We start from the raw sequence: 21,953 nt of genomic DNA, 5'->3' as shown, positions 1-21,953 counted from the left end.
AGGCATGCCATGTCAGATCATGTGGCCCCGACCTATCAGGCTAAATTTCAAAATTGCCCCGACCTCTATTCTAACCCATAACCCCAATTACACCTCCTATTTCATGACGCTATCCCGTTACAATCCCAAATCGAGAAAAATTAAAACCTAATCCTCTTGCTTTGAATGAGGGCAGAAGAGGATTAGGTGTGACCGCTGGGCTACACTTCAAGATGTTCGGCGGTTGTCGGTGATGAATCTGAGAATTCAATATTTTTGAGCGGATGAAGATGACCCAGTTTCGCTGGGAGTCAGCGAAGATGAGGGAGAGACCAGGGCCGGTCCTGACATTTTGGAGGTCTGAGGCGAATAATTAAAATGTGGTATCATATAAAAAAATCATATAATCGAACAAACTTTTATATATATATATATATATATATATATATATATATATATATATATATATATATATATCCTATCCAGAGGGAGGCCTCGCTCTGAAATTAAAGTGCGAGGTTGGAGTTTAGGGTCACTTTTCGGTCGCATATCCACATCTCGACCGTTCAGTTTTTAGGTACTAATGTATAGATCATCTCTACAAAATTTCAGCTAAATTGATAGTCGTTAAGGCATTGATAACTGCCTTAAAGCTAGTACGGTTCAGGTTTGACAGATTTAGTTCGTCCATTGGTTTAAGCGAGTTAGATACCTTAAAGATAATCAATTTGGCTGAAATTTTGCAGAGATGATCTATACATTAGTACCTAAAAACTGAACGGTCGAGATGTGGATATGCGACCGAAAAGTGACCCTAAACTCAGTGGCGGAGCCACATTGGGGCACACTGGGTCCCGTGACCCAGTTAACTTTTATATAAATATACTAAAAAGCTACTAGAATCACAAACAACTAGCATGGGGCAGTGGGTCTGGCATGTTTTTGCTCTATTGAGGTCCAGGGTTCGATTCTAGCTAGCTAGCATCAGTACTTTTTGTTTAAAATTTTCCTAAGTATATTGCTAGCTTGCAGCACTAAAAATTATTAATATTACTATTTTTTTCATATGGCTTGATATTATAAACTTGACATAAGTTTTTTCTTTTCAATTTCTAAAAGTCCTCACCTAGAATGAAGTTTTAGCTTCGTCACTCGTTATTTTTTAGTGAATTGGAAAACTCTTGTAAAATAAAAAAAACATAGTTGCAACATGTAACGTCTCTCAACTTAATAACAAATTTCTTGTTATTTTCTAAGATTTTTATGTTTTGATATTATTATTTTGTTTTTGTGCCCCAATAACCCTAAGTTTCTGGCTCCGCCACTGCCTAAACTCCAACCTCGCACTTTAATTTCAGAGCGAGGCCTCGCTCTGGATAGGATCTATATATATATATATATTGAATCCCTACATTAATAGTAATGCAAATAATAATAATAATAATAATAATAATAATAATAAGGTGTTCAATTCTAAAATAATTTTTCTCTTTGAAGCAAAACTCTGTCACCGCTGCACTAGCGCAGCCCCATTGCTTGATATGGGCAAAACTAAAATATATAATTATATAACATATATATGTAAAATAAAAAAATAAAAAATTGGCGGAGGCCCACCGGAGACCGGTGGCCTGAGGCGACTGCCTCAGGTAGCAGCCCTCAGGGCCGGCCCTGGGAAAGACGCATCTGGTTTCTGGACTACAGCTGGTTGCTGGTTTCTGGACTGCAGGTGGGGCCCATATGATTTGACATTTTGACGTGGCATGTCTCGTCAGCGAGTTAGCGGTTCCAATTAATAAATGATTGATGAAATGACCTATTAGACGAGATTTGATAATGCATGGGTATTTTCGATGAAATTGAAAGTTCAGGGACTGAATTGATTTCAAACCTAAACTACAGGGTAATAATCAGTATTTAGCCCATTTAATTTAGTACATAATTATTAGAATTTTGTAGGAGATTTGAAAATTAATTTTTATATAACTCAATTCATATGAGTCTTTTTTTTTTATATATATAGCTTTTTGTGCAAAAGATTTAGAAATCTAATAGTTGTTTAGTGGCCAAAAACAAGCTGGATTTAGGAAATGGCGTATGAAATATAGCTTACGGTGGGAAACCATGAATAAATATTCCTAGTATATTCCCTTTTTGGAAAGCCATATTCAGTAAGGGTTTAGAAAAAGAAACTAATTGATGGATCGTTATGAAGTAGACAACTAAATTCTTATCAAATTTAAGCATTATTAATTCAATGCCTAAATGATAGGAAAAAAAGATGACAAAAATATTTAAGAAGTGAATATAGTCTTACCAAATCATGAATTTGATTGTCAAACCCCAAAAATGTTCAAGCCTGAAAATTGATGGAATTCACTAATGTGAAATTCATAGTAATTTGAATGGCTTTAAGATAGTTTGAGTTAATATTAGGAAGTAATTCACAAAGGTTTGCACCCCACTGGCCAGTGAACCACAAAGAATGTGAAAGACAGAGATAATTAGAATGTTATGTTATAAGCTAAACGATGTTGTTGGCACGTCATTTTTTTAAAATAAGCATACCTCTCGACAGTGTGGTATTGGTGTAAGCTTTTTCAAAAAGAAAAGAGGACTCTGTTCATCTTCTTCCTGAGTGTTGTATTCTTCCTTTATTTTGCTCTTTTGCGGCCATTATTACAGACCAAATATCCTCCAAATCTTGATGCTTCATAAAAAGTTCGAAAATTTGAGTCTAGGCAACTGCCTAGATTATAGCAGGAAGAGGTGGAAAGTGAGAGTTTTCTTGTTTGTTAGAAAACGGGGGAAAAATATAAATTTAAAAATTTACAAAAAGAGGGCTGTGTATTAAGCAAGTAGGAATGTATGAATAAAATTACTCTATTTCTGTTTGTCTAATAGAAAAGAAAAGTTACAATAAATCACTAAGAGACAAGGAAGAGCAATGAATTTCTATTGAATACGATTAGCATGAACAGCATGCAATGCCGTCTGCAACTGCACCATTGATTCAAAAACTTGAAGTAACAGCAGAAGCTTTCTTGGTAGGATTGTAGACGCTAAATTCTCCAAAATCCCTCCTACCACTGGAAAAAACAGTGCCCATAATCAAACCCTTGGCACAGATAAACAAAACTTCAGAAGCTAAACAGAATCATGAATAAAACACTTGAGAATCATCACTTATTCATTGCTATCATCTTAGGTTTAAGTATGTACCTGTGTGTAATATCCCAGCCGGCAGGTAAAAAACGGGGATGAACAGTTTCAACAAATACTTGTCTCCACCTTTGACAGAACTGACTAATACCATCTTCTCCGGATTCCTTTAGCAGATGATCCACAACTTGCCTTCCATGTGGACCATGTCCTAAGAGGGAGTGTTTTGATTTATGATTACGTTTGGAAGTAGAACGGAAGTGTACTGATCCATTTGGTGTACTTCTACCGTCATAAATAGCATCACCATTGACAACAGAAACAAGTGTAGTATCGGACACTCTGGTTATCTCTGAACTCATGTTCTTCTCATTCCTTGGAGATGCTTTTTCATCAATCCTCAAATCTAAAGTGGAGTTGCCTAAATCAGCATCCTTCACTGTGAAAACATCTTCATCTTGGTCTATCATAGATGCTTTGGCTTCATTGGTGCAAGATTCATGTACAGTATCAACTTCTGAAGCATCTGGAGTGGCAGATGTGGACATGTTAACAGTAATTATCTCCTCTGCATCTGAAGAAATACTCCCTCTAGAATGTTGAAAAGAAAACCCTTTCTTCTTCTGAAGTCGTCTTTTCTCATGAGGAGTCATCCCAACAAGCAAAGCCTTTTCTAAATCTTCCTCAGAGATTTGCCTCCCTCCATAAAATGTCATAACAATCTGTAAAGTGGAAATTTGAATTCATACATACTAACCCCCTAAAATAAACAAAAGAAGATAATTTTAATAACAGGAACAGTACAGAGACCTCATCATAATCATGGTAATATGAATGATGAGATCAATGCAAGAGTTGTAATATTTGGCTTCAAGTTTGCTTTATTAAACTACAGAAACCTGATCTACGTTGGTGATAATTTTGCAAAAATGAAGATCTATATATATGTGTGTGTCTGTGTACCTCTGTCAGTTCCTCACGGCGCTTGGATGGCATTGTTGATCCATGGCGCAAAAGAGCCATAGCAGCAGTTCGCAACTGTAAAGGAGATACACCTGCTTCCTCAACAGTTGTTGCAGGCACAGATGCCCCAGATAAAGATTGAGCTTGTTGCGAATCAACCACTTTACGAACAAAAAGTGGAATCCCAAATTCTGCAGCAATCTTTCTTTTATACTTCTCTGCAGCGGCATGAGCAATTTCGTGACAGTCCACGCATAGTAGGACAATATCATGAGAACGGTGGCTTTTCAAATGTTCAGGGAAGTGCATTCTGTAGCATGAGGGAATAATTCGGTACCGTAAATAATGATTTCTTTCACCGCAGCCAACACACATATTTTTCTTACTTTGAATGTAGAAATCATTGCCTTCATCTTCTGGACGGCCTTTGGGCTCAAAAAGAAGCATAATTCCAGGTGGATTGTCCTCAACAAGTTTAGCCAAATTCCGACGAAGATACCTATAAGAACACAGCATTGACCATGTCAAATACACATTTTGTGGTAAAAGCTGTAAAGAGATATGAGAATATATGATTGCTAACCATTCAAGCTTTCTGCGGTCACAGTAACACAGCAAACGCCCATCATTTGCATAGATCCTGCAATTATGATAAACTGGGGATTTGCAGGAAAATTTTTGAACAAACAGCTTTCGCGAAGCCATTCGACCGACTTGCTTTGGATTTCTGACCCCATTTTGTTTAGAAACCTGTGGTACTTTCATATTATAATTAACCAGTAAAGCATAGTTGAAGACAGACAGTGGGCAACTCCCTTTTTGACCCAGGCAGTTCTGAAGAATCATGGGTAAGAGATCATCAGGATTGCCTGCTTTGTTCTGGAGCAGATAATGAAAATCATTCAAATGACTGCAGACCACAGGAGAGGGAGATGAGAGGCCAGAATTGAAACTCGAATCCACATTATCATCAGCTTCTGCAAAGGTGGTTAACATGTCTGCAGGGTTAGTTGGAGCTTTTTCTGCAAGGGCAACAATAGCCTGATCTGATATTACATATCTCAAGCTCTCATCATGTACACGAGCCTGGAAAGGAAGTAAGGGCCACATGATTATTATGTGTACAACAAAAGAGATTTTCAAAAAGACCATTTGTATACGTTCATCATTTTCATTTCTATAAGTGACCAACAGAGTTTGAATATCTATATATAACTATTCAGCGTCATTCGTGGTAGTCAAACTTCAAGAAAAAGTAATACTAACCATCAAATCTCTCCATGCACAAAGTCGTCTCACAGAATTCTGAAACCAAAGCATAAATTTTGCATAAGAATCTAGTTAATAAGTGATAAGAGTTTATCATAAATGTGCTAAGGGGGTGCAACCCTACCATACAAGTGACTTGAGTCCAGAAGATATACCAATGATAAATTAAATTTAATAAATTAAAGAGGCTGGTAGCATCATGGTAGACCAGTCATAGAGCTACATCAAGAGCTGCCATCTCAATACCAAGACTAAATGATTTTCCCTCAAAAGCCCTACTCTTTGTATCAACCAAAATGCACCTGAAAACATGCAAGAGGACTAAATTCCTCAAAGCTGTCTTGGATTGTCTTAACAAAACTACTATGCCAGCCTAATATTATTGAACTTAGAGTTCCCTAAATCCCCTGGGCCACTGAACAATGAATATAAAAAGTGGTGGATGACCTTTGTATTAATATACTTTTCTGGATGTCATCACCCTTTGAACTTAGGCGTAAAGAACATCAAAAGAAGCAAACCTGGATTTCATATGATGCTGATGAAATGCCTCCTTGGCCATTTAAATGACGGCCAAATATTGATGAAGCAGCAGACTCTCCAGGCGAAGCTTCTATGTCTTTCGTATACAGTTGCAAACATATCATGTTTGAACGCCGACTAGCCTCGAGAACAAAACGGAATTTGTCATTGGGACAAGAGTTTTCTGATACATTAAGATATTTAGAATATTTGATGCTATGACACTGAGAAAAGTGGAAACAATTTATACAGGTTATCAACTGGAAAGCATGGCTAAGGTACAAATAAAACCGGATAACATATGCACTACATTTCAGCTTAGCTCACTCATCCCAGATAAAAGATTAAATAAAACTTATCATCACAGATGGTGAATATGATCCTGTGATTCATGTGTCACACCGATGCTACAATGTTTCTTATGAAGATCATTAACTATTGTGATAAAAGGGCGTGAACACACCCGAACAAAGTTGATATTGCCGTTTATCGATTCTACATAAAGCTAAAACTTCATCACCAATGTTAAATCTGAACAAGTCACCAGTCACATAAATCCAAAAGGTCATATTAAGGTCATGAACTCTCCAGAGAAAAAAAAAAAATCACAGGAGTGCAATCTTGAGCATAGAATGTTGCTTACTGGAGACTGACTTTTACTGGTTCTGGTATCTCTGCTTTATAATATGTTCATGATTAATATGTTGAAATTCTGTCCTTTCTATTTAATCAATCCAGCACAACAAGTGAAACATCAAATGTCTGAAAAGAAGCAATGAAACAAGAAAAGAAGTATACCATTATCCAGCACATCCAGCTCAGCTAGTAAACGGCCTGCAATGTAAAGTAGATAGTGTGCATCTGTCCGAGCATATTGCACCATTTCCATTGACAAAGGGCGTTGTCTCCAGTCTTCACGCTACAAACCAATTTCACGATGGATAAGAAGCAAAATCATTAATTATAACTTCACCCCAGATCATGCTTATAACATCTCTCAAAGATGACCATTACAAAAAACAGGAGCAAAAATCCCAACAGTAAGACAGCTTCAAGGTCTAACCTGAAACAATTTGTTAGTGACGACTCCACAGTAAGATTCAAGTAAATAAGCCAGTGATTTCTGCGGTTTTGACAACACTTCACAAGCCTGCAAATAAAATAAATACAAAAAAAATTAACGAAAGAGATCTTCAGCTGCCAAACCACCTTCTCTTCCTCTGTCTCCCAACTTGGTCCAATACAATCGGATATAAAGAGCTCACCTTTGCAGTATCAAACATATTGACAACATAAATATGAAAGTCCCTTTGCAGCCAGAGAACATCACTATCTGCCCCATGAAACACCTACATACATAATACACCAACATTAAACTCCGAACAACAACACCGCTACAATCACAATGCCATCATTCATAGTAACAATTTATATTCCCTAAACTAAATAACTACCTTGCAGACACTAGCATCGGCGAAAACCGGCTGCAAAAGGCTCATACTGTCATGTAAAGCAATAGTGTCCACCAAATAATCTTCCTTCTCAGTCGAAATCTAACCAAACACCATCAAAATCAGAAATGTACACAAACACACTCACACTCATTCCACTAATTACCAGTCAATTTTACCTGTATCAAAGCAGTAAATCCCAAAAATGACCTTAAGCTATGCTGCTCAGTATCAACCCCAAAGATCTTCTCTCTACTCAAAACCTCAACCATTTCCTTCAACTGAGTCTCGTTCTCAACCCAAACATACTCCTCCCTCATTTCCGAATCCAAATGCTCCGTCACACATTTCAGCTCAATCGGCGGACTTTCCATCACCGCCGTGATCTCCGCCTCATAAGGATGCGAATTCCAATTCTTATCTATCACCAAATTCACCATCACATTCTCCATCGAAATCAAATAAAAAATCATATCTATATGAGTGTACCTGCTCCGCCGACGTCGGCGGGGTTGAAATGCTTGAACGGAGAGTAGGAATTGTCGGCCAAGACTCGCTTGAATCCGTGCTGCGGCTTGTTCGGGTCGTCTCGTAAATAACAGTGAGTTTGGGGGCAGTTTCGGCGTCTCCTCCGGTAGAGGAAGAAGACGCAGAGAGAAGCGAGGGCCGCCGCTACTATCATCTTCACCATTTTTCGGTTTCTGGTTTTCTCTAGCCGCGTCAAAGTTTTACGCTTTTATACGACACGGTGGAGCTGACCGTTTACTGTGGGGCTTACGTGGCCTCATTGACCACACGACACGCCGTTTGTTTGCGCGGCAATTTTTAGTACAAATACGACATCTCTCTCTCTCTCTCTCTCTCTCTCTTTCGGCCTTTTTTCATATTGGGCCGGGCCGAATGATCACAGCTACCCAATTACCGTCGCATGTCGAATCAGGTGCCGTGATGATGATGAGGTTGAGCTTGGGGTTGTTGAAGATTGATGATCTTCCTCCTGAGTTGGTGTTTGAAATCCTATGTCGACTTCCTCTCCGCTCGGCTTTTCAATGCAAATGCGTGTCCAAAGGTTGGTCCAAACTTATATCGGATCCTTCTTTTATGGTTCGTTTTTTATGTCTACAAGGTGATAAGAAAACGCCCATGCCATCATAAGTAGAATGATTTTCCAGAGCCATTATAAGAGTTGTCATTATTATAGTCCGCTGAACTATTGGAGATGCAGGTGTGGAGTGAGTTTTGTCCCCTCTATTGGAATCCTAGAAGACAGGCATGAAAAATGTAGGGTATTGGCGACTTATATAATGACTTAATTTTGTGTTATTGGCCAGATGAGAAGGATGAGCATAAATTTAACTGGACCATCTGGAATCCATACATCATGCAGCGGGTTGCTCTTCCTCGTCTACCATGTAACAATTATGTGTTCACAGAGGGAATCATATGTGAACCCTACTATAATTACCAGGAAGAAAATGGTGCTACTAGTAGTAACAGTAAAATCGTTCTTAATGTACGTTGATTATAAGTGCAGGGTCGTGCGAATTCGTAAACTTATAGATAATTCGTTAAACATGAATATCTATTTCTCCGAAGCCGGTGAATGGAGAGAATTTGATGTACCCTCCCCGCGGACAGCTAGGGTTTACCGTTCTTCCACTAACCATGCAGGCGTTGCCTACCATGGAAAGTTGTACTGGTTGCTTAATGGTCACATTGTGGAGTTGGATGCTTTGGCAGTTGACAGTAATACTAGTAGCTATGATGTTGTTGTTAAGTACTGTCGTTTCATAGAAATTCAATTCGATAAGCCGACTTATGGGCCTAGGTGTGTGCCGAGGGCGTATGCGGGCGACGTCGTTTGATAGCGATAGCGGCCACATTCATACCTGGCAGTTGAGATCAGGAGATGATGATTTGGGCAAATGGTGCTTTGTTCACCGAGTTTCGTTGTTGATTAATATTGATGATGTGAATCTGTCCTACCTTGACCATGTGCTACTATGTTTGGACTCATCGAATGAGGATACCATTTATGTGCTACAAAAAAGAGCCCTTTGCAGGTGCAACGTTCTTACCGAAGCATTTGACGATGTTCACCCTGGTCGTCAATATACCATGATTGGGGCACATATCCATCCATTTACGCTTCCGTGGTGGCCAACACCAGTTCCTAGGGTTAAAAGTGCATAATCTATTTCTCCGGCCTTTTCATTCGGACACTGACTAAATTTTCTTCTATTTATGTGCTGTTGCATATGAATGAGTAGTTCTTACGAGGAATCTATGCTGGATTATTTGCGAAATGACTTTGTTTTTTTTTGCTGTTAATTACATTTTCTTGCTCTTCTTGGTAGCTGCTTTGCTATCTCCTTGTATTGTTCTCTATGACCTTCTCTGGTTTAATTATTTCCCAGGCTTTCTTTCAGTAGTGAAATTATTTGTTACTGTACGTCTACCATAGTAACAGCACGTGGACTAATACATGGTACTGATGGTAGGACTACCTATAAATAGAGCAAATGCTCACCGGATCAAGCTAGGCTCTTATTTCTTCTACTGAAGTGAGATTTAAGGGGTTCTTCAGTACTAGTCTAAAAGGTGCCTAGTAATTAGTTAATTTATGTTTAGAACTACTGAGATCGATGAATTGAAAAAACGAACTTTCATGATCATTTGGGCCAAGACTTGGGAGTAGGTTCATGAATGAATAATTGATAGATATGGCTTGGAAAGTGACACTATACTACTAAATAGCATGGCATATATAGGTAAAGCTATAAGTCTAGCTATCTGACATCTTCCCAGTCCCACACCGCCCACTCTGCCTTTTCAGATTCTTTTCTTACTGGCCACCTGAGGGCTGCACTTGCTTTAAAATTTGAAACTGAGAATTCTTGAAGATACCAAAACCAAAAGGTAAACTAAACGAGGGAGGCTGGGAATGGAATATATATAGCTAATCATATATGCATTTGATTATAAATTTATAATGCAGAGAAAGAATGCCAGAAATTAAAGACCACATGTTTGATCTATGGGCCTGAAGGCTGCAACAGACAGAGAGCAGTGGGGGGAAGAGACGATGGGGTATTAATGCTCCCATTAAAGGAGGTACAGTAATATGACTGTGGGACATTCTCATCTTTCATGGGCCTGCGTGATGGAGAATGGAGAGAGTAAGAGGGAGAGAGCTCGTATTGAAAATAATTGAGGAAAGGTGAGAGGGAATGGAGAATATGAAAAATGAGCTGATAAGTCTGCTTCACCAACGTTGGGAATAATATATATGCTGAAAGCACAACTGCTAAAGGTTGATCCATTTTATTCTTTGCTGAAAAGTAACTATTAAAAAAGGTGGAAGTCCAACAAACTCACCCATAAAATCTTCTTCTATATATTCACATTAATGTCACTACTTTTCCTAAGCTACGAGCAAACTAATCATTCAACAAATTAACATGTTAGAGAGCTCTTCCTTTCTCCTTTATCCCTGCGTTTCTTACTTCGTTTCAGTGGTAAAAATAACAAACTAACACTCTCACTCAAGTGAGTTTAAAAAAAAAAAAAAAAAAATTTGACGTATAGCCAACTTGCATAAAACAGAAGCTAATGAATAATGAATTACATCAGATCTTATACCATGATAAACAATCTCTAAAATTAACTCGTTAGGAAAAAGAACTCAGTAACACAAGAACTATACGTACTTATTAGATCCAAATCGGTCCAAAATTTTAAATGGATTTATCATAACTAATGGTATTTTCTTTAATTTTTTATCCAAACATTTTGAAACAAATTATATATAGATAAACAATGTAGTTCACGAGAAATTATTAGCTCCAGAAGGATTTGCTTCTTATGGCTAAAATGTCATGGTCTAATTAAAAGTCCCATTTGTTTGAAATAACCTAAAAACTAGCAATTAGCCAGCACTTTAAAGATGTACTTCTTGTTATGTCTTTTAGCTCATTTAGGGTCTGACTTTCCTCATTTCTTGACCTGAAAAATCTATAAGATCTGGTTAAAGCCGTAGACAATGGCAATCATACTCTTATATATGATATCTTGAATTCAAGAATAACCCCCTTGCATAAAGTACCTTCAATTGTACTAAAAAAGGGTCATGACACATATAAAATAAAATATTCGCACCCTGCAAATTGGCAAATGGCTCAAAAGCCTCAAAGTGTTTCTTCCTGTATAGTACAGAATTACCCCTTGGCTTCTACACAAAGTCTTCCCCCCTGCTGAGTTTTGTTGTGGCTTAAAAATGGGCTTCTCTGCACCAAACAATGGATGGTCTCGTGCAATGGCAGCTTTGGGTTGCTTAGAGAGTAGACAGTCACAGATTAGAAACCATGAAGTGGTGTTGTAAAGCGACAGGGACTCCTTTTGCAAGCAAAGAGCTCCCAACCAATCTCTCAACATGCAAGCGCACCTTTTTATTTTTCAAGATTAATACAATTTCTTTGTTTTTATCAAGATTCATACACATGAAAACTAGTTCATATACTTGTAAACAAAAAAAAGTTCATATGCTTTTATCACAAAAAGCTTCATTTTCAAAATACCTCACAACAGATGATAAACAACTAACTATTTCTATTGTCGGCAAGATAGAACTGTTCACCTCGCCTAATCAGGATTTAAATACTCATTTTCCCATCCTCTTTTGACTAACATAAAAGGACCAGAAAACTCACTGTGGAATTTCTATTTCAGTTTGAGCAACTTCATACTTTGAAACACTATAAATACTTTGAGCAACACCATATATGAGAAAATATATGAGAAATACACTACAAACAAAACCTCATGTCCATTTCAATAAAAAAAATAATAATAAAAAAAAAAACTCATGTCGATCCGTTTGCCAAATACTTTTCAACAATTTAGCTGACTGAAAAGGAACAATGATGACAGTTTATTATAAAACTTCACAATATACTCAAAATTTGTGATGTTAATTTATCAATCACAATCTTTTTTAAAAGTAAGTTTCTGACCTTTTGGGAGGTAAATAATCATATTACCGCTCTGTTAAAAGGTTGTACGCATCATACATCATATAAAACAGTTATGGTTCTATAGAGGGATGTTCTAAAAAGGACTCCTCCAAACTGGAAGATCCATATATTCTATTATGTAATTCAACATGCACTCTCTAGTGAAATTAAAAAGCTGAAAACTTTTTAGCTATTTAATTCTTGTGATTTTCATTATATTTTCATGGACTAAATTTTTGAATGACCAATGGTAATATCATTGGCTAACTTTTTGCGTAAATTTTTTTTGAGAATTCATTTTTGTAAATCGGTCATTTTTTTTCAAAAAAAAAAAAATCATTGAACTAAATAAATCTCGCTAATAAATAAATATTTCCTGAACTTCGAATCTAGCTGACATTCTTCCTTCAGGAGAAGGGGAAAGAAAAAACTTGGAATATATATATATATATATATATATACACACACACACACATATATTTTTGTCAGGCTGTTTACCCTTATCAACAGTAATTAATTAAGTTTTATACAATAGTAAGCTCATGGATTCGTAAGCTCATCACTCATGCATCATCCAAGATCTGATGAGGTTCAGCTCGATCATTAGTTAATTCAGTTCAAACCGACCAATATCGTGACTTCCAACAAAGTTTGAATCACAAATCTCATCTTTCTGTTAAAAAAAAAAAAAAATTAGTCCTTGTAAATTATTAAACTAACCGCTTAATTAGCTAGCTAACTCCAATGTGCATGTTTCCGAGAACCTTTATCCCAACACATTTAAATCAAATCTGCAAACCCTAAATATTAGATAGAGGAGGGAATTCAGAAAACCAGGGAGGATGTTGAGGAAGGAGAAAGAGAAACCCTAAAAATTTAACGTGGCGCACCAAATAATGACACGTGACGCTTCACTTCTCGTGGTGCGGGCCCCGCTCCATGCAGAGAAGAGCTCTTTTGCAGTTTCCACGTGAGCTGTCACATGATTAATGGACAGGGGAGTGATCCCACCTATGGTGGTGCGCCACGTAATCGAGTGCCTTGGATCTGATCACGTGCACGTGGCGACCTTTTCCAGAAGCAAAGTGAAAACCCTAACTTGGTGCTCTGGCTTCTGTTTTTGTTGTGGTTACTTATCGCATCACTCCCTACATGATTAGCTTCAAGATTCTCATAGTCTTTTTATTATTCTATTTTCATTTGATTTACAAGTTTTTCTTGACTTTGTCAATAGGAATCCAAATGTTTCCTAGACCCAAGATAAATCACTTCGGCGCATGTGAAATGCTCTAACTGTGCATTGCAGCACAGTGTCTGACCACTTTGATAGCTTCGGGGTTCGAACCTAGGTTGGGGAGCACACCCAACTAGGCAATAACCACTAGGCCACTTGCAGTGGTTTTTGATTTACAAGTTAAAAAATCACTTTCATTTCCTAATTAACTAGTTCTCTCTCTATCATGATTCATGAACCAAGATAAACGAGTCGAGTCCATTTCTTTTTGTCCCTCCGACCATTAATTTATCTAAATCTTTCCCATTGTTTACTAACTCTCTGGTAAATAGTAAGAGAAAAATAATATGATGCTTAATTTAATCTCATTTTGGCGAAGAGTTAGGTTAAAGTTGTCTTGGCACGGCCTATCGGTTATGGTTCTATTTATACGTATGGATTGTTAGTTGTTAGTTATTACTATATGCAGGTTTAGTTGACGCTAAACTAAACCATGCATGGTCTGTAAGGCCAACTTCCAAGCAGCAAGTCTTATCTGATTATGGTATAGAAAAGTACAAAACAGTACAAGGATTTTGAGAATCAAACAAGAATTTAACAACTAAACTATATATTGATCATTTCTCAAAGGCATATTATTTAATTAAGCTATGGTGAGGAGGGTTAGTACAGCCAAAATGTTTATATATAATCATGAACATGAACTTCCGAATTCCTTTTGCCCATATCACTACCATACTTGCCGTCCAAACCCAATTCGGCATCAAATTTTTCACCAACTTTTTCATCCTCATTAAGAACACATCCCACTTTCATTCTCGAAATTAAAATGTGAATGACTGAATGCTATCCTGGTAACTGTTACACTTATGTGTAGCTTGAGCTCGAGTTCGATTGTCTTCCTTCATTAAGAATAAGAAGGACCTTCCTTTCATTTCGGAATTTTAAACCAAAATGGATCTTCTTTGCCTTTTCTCACGTGGTTTGCTTCAACTTTCACGACCTAGAGCTCCCACTTGTGTTATGAAATGTTAAAAAGACCATAAAAGTCCTTAAACACCAATCATTTGTGTAACAAACTCCTCCTCTTCTAACAGTATTGCATTATAAGCTGTTTAAAGTTCAAACACAGAAGGCTTCGTGAGCACCACAACTTGGTTAGATGAGAGTTTAATTAAAAGCAATAGCTATGCCTATATGAAATATGCCGTACGTTGGGATACAATTGTTTTAGGCACTCGTAGTGGTCCTACGTTTATTGTTGAAGTCAATTAGCACAATGTAGTGAAAACCCACACCTACATTATAATGATTATATACATTTATACGTCACCGCCCTATATCACAAGACTCACATAAAAGAAGAAGAAGTTGATCCACATGGCAAGTCAATTTTCTTCATCTTCATGCACTTAACTATGTCTAAATTCAATTGTTGTGTTCAGTCAACTACATATTAAAGGCTCCCTACCTTCTTGGTAACCCTATTGCTATTTTTGTCCAAGACTTGTCGAGTTGTAGTTGAGTAATTTCTATGTTTTATTAATTAAAACTATGATAATATATCATGTCAAATATAAAGAATTTTAAGTTTAAACACGAATGATATGAAAATGAAGTTTAGTTTCTCCATGAGAGAAGTCTAAATTAATGCATCGACAATATCTATACTTCGTCAATCAATAACACAAATTTAAAATTGAATATGATAAAAAAATTAAATTCTAGAACACGCTGAAAATGAAGATATAATTATATTGCAGCTCACCAGTCTAATCACATCTAGTGTTAAAATGATTTATAAGTAAACTTTTTCCAAAACAAGACTCGAAAAGAATATCTGAAATCTTCCAATTGAGTTCTATTATCATGAGTTAAGTCACATCTAGTGTTAAAGCAACTTTAACATAATAACATGATAATAACTATTTGTTACTAATGCATATTATTCAAAAACACCCAACTGCATGCCATCCATTAGTTATTACGAAGATGTAGAACACTCTCTCATCCATTAATTTAGAAAAACCATTTTACAAATTTCAAAATTAAATGTAAATCCTAACACCATGCATGTTTTTGCCATGTGACTACCAGTGATGATAACATGCCCACTGTCTCCATGGTCCCATGCAACATATTTGTGGGAATTACAAGTTAAATACAAAGTATACAATTGAAGATGAAAAAAGTCTTTTAAGGGCACTAAACAGTCAGTTCAAGAACTGTTATTAGCCCAAACAGTAAGGAAACTCTGATACTCTGACAGGGACGGTTTGGTAAATTTAGCTTTTAAGTACACACAGGGCGGTTAGTGAGTCCTCCTCTCACTTCTGTTCAACGTCCCTTGCCTGCGAAGAAGAGCTTTCTAGAGAGAGAGAGAGTGCTCAAAGCAAAGCAATGGGATAAAGAAAGGAACAACAATACAAACGACAAGTTAAAAAACAGAGAAGCACTCACTCTGTTCTGATTCCTCTCCCCCCCCTCAAATCTTGTACCTAAAGCTCTCACTTCCAAACGAGGTCACGCTTTCCATATTCCCAGCCTGCTTCTTCTTCTGGGCTCTATTTGATTTTTGTCCGTTTGGTCACTGTTTTGTTCATATGGGAATTTAGCGGAACAGTTGATATTAGAAAGTTGGAAGAGAATTTGGGGGGAGGAAGAAGAAGAAGAAGAAGAAAATGTCTTGGAAAAGCAGAGGAGACCCTTCTTCTTCTAGAAGTGTAATTTCACAGAAATGGACCCTTTTGCTTTGTTTAAGCTGCTTCTGTGCTGGAATGCTCTTCACCAATAGGTATTGCTTATGTTTCAATCTTCTTCGTAGTTTTTGAAAGGTGTGTTTCTTGGGGATTGGTTCGAGCCAATTTCGCGCGACTGAATTGAAGACTTTGTATTCTGAGATCTATGATCAAATGGTTGTTATTGGTTTTTGATAAATTTGTGATCTTTTATCTTCTACTTAGTTGGGTGAGTCTGAAATTTGAAGTCTTTGATGTGGGAATTGCATTTATGGTGACTTGTTTTCTGAATTACAGGAGTTATGTTATGGTGAAATTATTCGATAACTTATAAATCGGTTACTTGCAGGATGTGGAGTGTTCCGGAAAGTAGAGGTCTAACACGGAGAACAGCTTTGGAAGAAGCGAAATTAAACTTAGTATCAGAGGGTTGCAATCCAAAAGCTGTAATGTCTCATCCCTTGCTTGATTTAATATTCTCGACTATTTGGATTATAAATTCATGTTCCTCATAAAAATTTCTCTTGTGTTTATCTGATTTGGTCTTTTAGTTGCATCAGAAGGAAGTAAAGCGAGAAACTAAGGACATTTTTGGAGAGGTTTATAAGACTCATAATGCTATACAGTAAGTTATGCTCACACACAAGCTCTAAATTTCCCTAATTTTGATTTCTCTGGTTACTAATTGGAAACTATTTTTGGTTTGTTGAATCAGGACACTAGATAAGACTATTTCAAATTTAGAGATGGAATTAGCCGCTGCAAGGGCAACACAAGAGTCTATACGTAGTGGCTCTCCTTCATCAGGTGACTCGAAGACTGACTCATCTGGGAAGAGAAGGTATTTAATGGTTGTTGGAATCAATACTGCTTTTAGCAGCCGGAAAAGAAGAGATTCAGTTCGTGCTACTTGGATGCCTCAAGGTTAATAATTGATCTTCTTTTTTTTCTTCCATATTTCTGGGTGCTTATTTGTATTTCTGGTCTGAATACTCTTGCTTATGAAAACCATGGAATTACAGGCGAGAAAAGGAAGAGACTGGAGGAAGAGAAGGGTATCATCATCCGTTTTGTCATTGGTCACAGGTGTGTGTTTAATTTTCTTTCATTCTAGCCAATGTGGATAGGACAATAAATAGTACATATTGTGGTCTTCTGGAACTCAAACCATTGCCGACTTGTAGATTTACTGGTTTAGCTGATTCAGTTGTTTGCGTAAAAGCAGTTCATCTTTTTCTAAGTAAAAAAGAATTTCAAGCTTCCATAGGTTTTAAGATGACTTACAAGTTGCATTTTTTTTTTTTGGGATGATATAATCTTACAAGTTGTTCCTTCTCCTTGACCAGTGCCACATCAGGAGGCATTCTAGACAGAGCAGTTGAAGCCGAGGACAGAAAGCACGGAGATCTCCTGAGGCTGGTAGCCTTTTTTAATTTTTCTTTTGTTGTCACTGGACACTGTCCCTTTGTTCTACATGCATACTTACTCAGTTACTAGAACATAGCATTTTACTCAGAAAATAATACCTTGTGACTTCATGTCTATGTCGCTTGAGCAGGACCACGTTGAAGGATATCTGGAATTGTCTGCCAAGACAAAAATATATTTTGCTACTGCTGTTGCTATGTGGGATGCAGATTTTTATGTCAAAGTCGACGATGATGTCCACGTAAATATTGGTAATTTCAAAATTTGCTTACAGTAAACAGTAATACATATTTTTACTATGATGCTTTTGAGCAGAATAAAAGAAAAACTAAAAACTTAGCTACATGGTGTTCTCATCTTAGATTGAGAAACATATGGACACAAGGTCCAAATTACTTGGATTACTGTAGCTTTATAATTCTTCATGTCTATGTTAGGTATCTTCTTTTTCCTTATAAAACCCATTTCTTGTCCAATTATTGCAGCGACACTAGGAGAAACATTAGTTAGACACCGAAAGAAATCGCGTCTGTATATTGGATGCATGAAATCTGGTCCTGTTCTGGCACAAAAGTAAGCCAGTGCTTCCTTATTTCTTTTGTTCTTGGTTTCTTTAGAAAGCAATTAACTTCGAGTTCTTGACTGACAATTTGCTCATACAGGGGAGTGAGATACCATGAACCTGAATATTGGAAATTTGGTGAACCTGGAAACAAGTATTTCCGTCATGCTACAGGACAATTATACGCAATCTCAAGAGATTTGGCTACATATATATCAATAAACCAGTAAGCTTCAAGCTTTATATACAGAGAAAAATTGAAGTATATGTGTGTCTTTGAAGTTATTTGCTTTTATCCTCTGGCACCTATGATGTTCACTTTGGTTTCATTTGTCAGGCATGTCCTCCACAAGTATGCGAATGAGGATGTCTCTTTGGGAGCTTGGTTTATTGGACTTGATGCGGAGCATATCGATGATAGGAGACTATGTTGTGGCACCCCACCTGGTAAGTGTACTTATCATCAATATCATGTTGCTAATGATTTGAATAGATAATTGTGTAGTCTGGGAAGATTAAGATAAACACGACATGTCTGCTGGAGAATACTGCTTCAAATCACACACAAGCAGAGTGTGTTCTTTTATAATTTTCTTCATAACAAAAATTTATTCAACAAAACGATCAGAAATCTGTGCTTCAAATCTTGGACCTTGACCTTAGTGTACGCTGCTCTTAGTCTGTGGTGGTTCAGAAGTGAAATGAAGTTATCACATCCCTATTTGGTTAATTTGGGTGTAATTATAAGAAAATATACTTCTTAACAGTAGAGTTGTTTAACTTCCAATGCAATTTTTCGCTGCAGATTGTGAGTGGAAGGCCCAGGCAGGCAACGTCTGCGTTGCTTCATTTGATTGGAGTTGCAGTGGAATTTGTAGGTCAGCTGAGAGGATTAAGGAAGTCCATCGACGCTGCGGGGAAGGCGAAAACGCTTTATGGAGTGCTTCTTTCTAAGAAGCAGCTTGAAGCTCTTCCAATCTCAGGAAGAATTTTGGGCTTCAGTATAAAGGCAGGTGTGCTAGTCTTTTACTTTCCCCCCCCCCCCTTTCTGTGCCTAGTATAGAAAATTATAATTTCACAAGAGAGAAATTAGAGAGAGCTTTGCAAAAATAGGACCACTTCCATTTTATTAGGGATTCTGGTCACTGAAGCAGCAAAAATAGGACCCCATATATACAAATTCTTTGAGGCTTGGAGAGCCAACTTGTAAGTTACAGTTCTATGGTATCAAGTGCTTAAATAAATGCAAATCTTTGTGGGTACTGTTAATGACTGCCTGCCTGCCTTGTACAATCTTGTTTCACTAGTTTCATAATATGATGAACAGTTGAACAACACATTATTTTCCCACTTATCTTGTGATTCATCCTACCGTTGTCAGATTGTCAGTAATGCCCCTTCTATAATGTCCATTACATAAATATAGCAAGGTACAGTGAAGGATTAATCTGGCAATTTATAAATGAAGAGGGTCTTAAGAAGTAAAACTGGGTTGAATTAACGTGCAAGTTAGATACTAGATAGTACATGAACATAGATGAAACTTGAAGGGCAACCAATCCATGAGCAGAGAAAAGCAGAAATGTTGCTTTCACGGCACTTTTTTATACAAGGACAACATGATTTGAAAGATCAAACTTCTTTTAAATGCTAGTAAAAGCAGTCAGAGAAATCATCTGAAGAAGACTTTATTTACTAAATGAGAATTAGCAATCCTGCCCAGATCTCTGCTGTATGGGAACTTTACCCCATAACCATTAAAACTCCATACCTTCATTAGAAACACCTTGAGACATTATACAGAATTACAGGTAGTGTCTTATTAGGAGATGTTAACCTAAATATGACCCATCACAACTCCATACTTTACCACAGTATGACCTATCACCTATCACCTATTCATATTTGTATTTTGCTGCTATATTATACATAGGCTTCTGATGTACAAAATCAGAAGGTAAAAATTAGTGGAACTCTCAGCTCGATCTGTCGTTAATCTCTCCAGGCTTCCTACAAATCTTAAATGTCTAAAACTAGCACACAAGATCACTTGAGCTCCTCTATGAGCTTCAATCTTCCAGCAACCTACCACATAAAAGAACAAGGGCAATCCAAGACATAGTTCTTATGCAGAAAATTAGCATCTCATTCAAATCCCTTACATTGTTATTGAGGACTTTTTGGTTCAAAGGTATATGAAAAAACTGGACAGAATATGTCTCCAAGTAGAAAATAACCAATTTGGTGTAAACGCAGTTAGATTTCCAAAAATTATGACAACAGAGGAGTAAGAGAGCATGGAAATGAAGGCAACTATAGCCTACGATTTGTTATTATCATTTTCAGAACTATACCACGGTTAAGTAGTTGATAGCGCTTCATTAGACAAACTGTACTGCCCTCTGTTTGTCAAGATCAACGATGTCACAGAAAGTAAAAGTTGTATCATACAAACAAGAAGAAAAGGAAAAAAAGAAAAAGAAAAATTCCTACATACAACGGCTGTATCACACATTCATCTGGCTATATGGAAGACCTTCTATCATACACCGGTTATAGCTTACACAGTCACGGTTACTTGTACCATATCTTCCTACCTTTAGTTTCATTAGATATGTTATATTTTTTCACTAAAATTTCGGATTATGTCTTACACCGATGTATAATAGAAATTTCCAAGTTTAAATCCGGGCCAAAAGAAAAAAACAAACACCAAAAATGAGAAAGTTTATACCTTAATAAATCTCGGATGATGGGGACAGCGAGGAAGAAATAGAAAAATTGGAGCAGTGGCACGTGATATTGGCACGGCTCAATCAAAAAATAGAGCTCAAGCTCACTTCGAGCACTGTTTTCTTATTGAACCGGACCAATATCCCGTTATACCGATCCATCCATTCTCTTGCTGCTAATTTTTTTTTCGATGACATCTCTTGCTGCTAATTTGGCTTCAAAACAAACAAACCTTTTTACCCTTTTTCATTAATAAACACATAGAGAACACAGAACAGGAAACATAAAACCAGCAGAGGAGCATACCAGAGTTTTAGCTGGTAGCAAAAAATGAACAAAGAACAAGTTTTTGGGTGGCTTTGATATGAATGGAGATGAGGGCAAAGTAGAAATGGGGCATTGGTTGAGAGAGAGAGAGAGCATAAGAGAGAATAAGCAGAAAGGCAGAGAAAATTAGAGGGAGGGGAAGGAGTCTTAAAGAAGGTAATGCCCAAGAGAAACAAAGAGAGATGGGTAGCATTGAAGAAGTTGCATTAAAATCTCCAACCACCTCACAACAAAGGAAGTTGGGAATATTAATTATAACAATGGCGGTACAAGAATCAAAGGCAAAAACTTGAAGGAAACCGAAAAAGAAAACAGGGTTCACGGACACAAATCTGGAGCTTTAAATATGGGCATTAATGGATGATGGGGTAGGAGAAGAGCTGATGTTCGTTCTGTTCAATCCGCATTTATGTATCAAAACAGAACACAGAGAGAGAGAGAGAGAGAGAGAGAGAGAGAGGAGGGAACCTTTGTTTTGTTTTGTTTGGTTTCGGTTTTTAATTGGTTTCAGTACCTACGTTTACCTCCCATCCCATCCCATGAAGCCAAGCAAAGCAAGCACTAATTGGTAGG

General features: G+C 37.2%; 2 protein-coding genes across 4 annotated transcripts; one reads left to right on the top strand and one right to left on the bottom strand.

Moving 5' to 3' along the window:
• Positions 1 to 2,791: 2,791 nt before the first annotated feature.
• Positions 2,792 to 8,038, bottom strand: LOC133726028 (protein RRP6-like 3). 2 transcript variants are annotated; one of them, XM_062153475.1, is made up of 12 exons: positions 7,836 to 8,038; positions 7,526 to 7,767; positions 7,350 to 7,448; positions 7,161 to 7,244; positions 6,959 to 7,045; positions 6,694 to 6,814; positions 5,895 to 6,079; positions 5,371 to 5,409; positions 4,688 to 5,190; positions 4,105 to 4,603; positions 3,202 to 3,863; positions 2,792 to 3,097 (listed from the first exon to the last, which is right to left on the bottom strand). In XM_062153475.1, the coding sequence occupies exons 1-12, from the start codon at positions 8,035 to 8,037 to the stop codon at positions 3,091 to 3,093; spliced, it is 2,730 nt and encodes a 909-aa protein (XP_062009459.1). In that variant the 5' UTR covers position 8,038; the 3' UTR covers positions 2,792 to 3,090. The 2 variants fall into 2 exon arrangements, with proteins under 2 accessions (XP_062009459.1, XP_062009458.1); XM_062153474.1 differs by having other exon boundaries at positions 2,792 to 3,068.
• A 7,890-nt stretch (positions 8,039 to 15,928) lies between these two features.
• LOC133726027 (probable beta-1,3-galactosyltransferase 2) lies at positions 15,929 to 19,589 on the top strand. 2 transcript variants are annotated; one of them, XM_062153473.1, is made up of 11 exons: positions 15,929 to 16,386; positions 16,680 to 16,776; positions 16,891 to 16,955; positions 17,046 to 17,254; positions 17,353 to 17,416; positions 17,677 to 17,749; positions 17,889 to 18,009; positions 18,244 to 18,331; positions 18,421 to 18,546; positions 18,658 to 18,767; positions 19,126 to 19,589. In XM_062153473.1, the coding sequence occupies exons 1-11, from the start codon at positions 16,274 to 16,276 to the stop codon at positions 19,272 to 19,274; spliced, it is 1,215 nt and encodes a 404-aa protein (XP_062009457.1). In that variant the 5' UTR covers positions 15,929 to 16,273; the 3' UTR covers positions 19,275 to 19,589. The 2 variants fall into 2 exon arrangements, with proteins under 2 accessions (XP_062009457.1, XP_062009456.1); XM_062153472.1 differs by having other exon boundaries at positions 16,882 to 16,955.
• Positions 19,590 to 21,953: the final 2,364 nt, after the last annotated feature.

Source organism: Rosa rugosa, chromosome 1, assembly GCF_958449725.1.
Source record: "Rosa rugosa chromosome 1, drRosRugo1.1, whole genome shotgun sequence".
In the NCBI taxonomy this organism is placed as follows: domain Eukaryota; kingdom Viridiplantae; phylum Streptophyta; class Magnoliopsida; order Rosales; family Rosaceae; genus Rosa; species Rosa rugosa.
The sequence above is the reverse complement of the archived record's forward strand: the minus strand, read 5'-3'. Positions and strand labels throughout refer to the sequence as shown.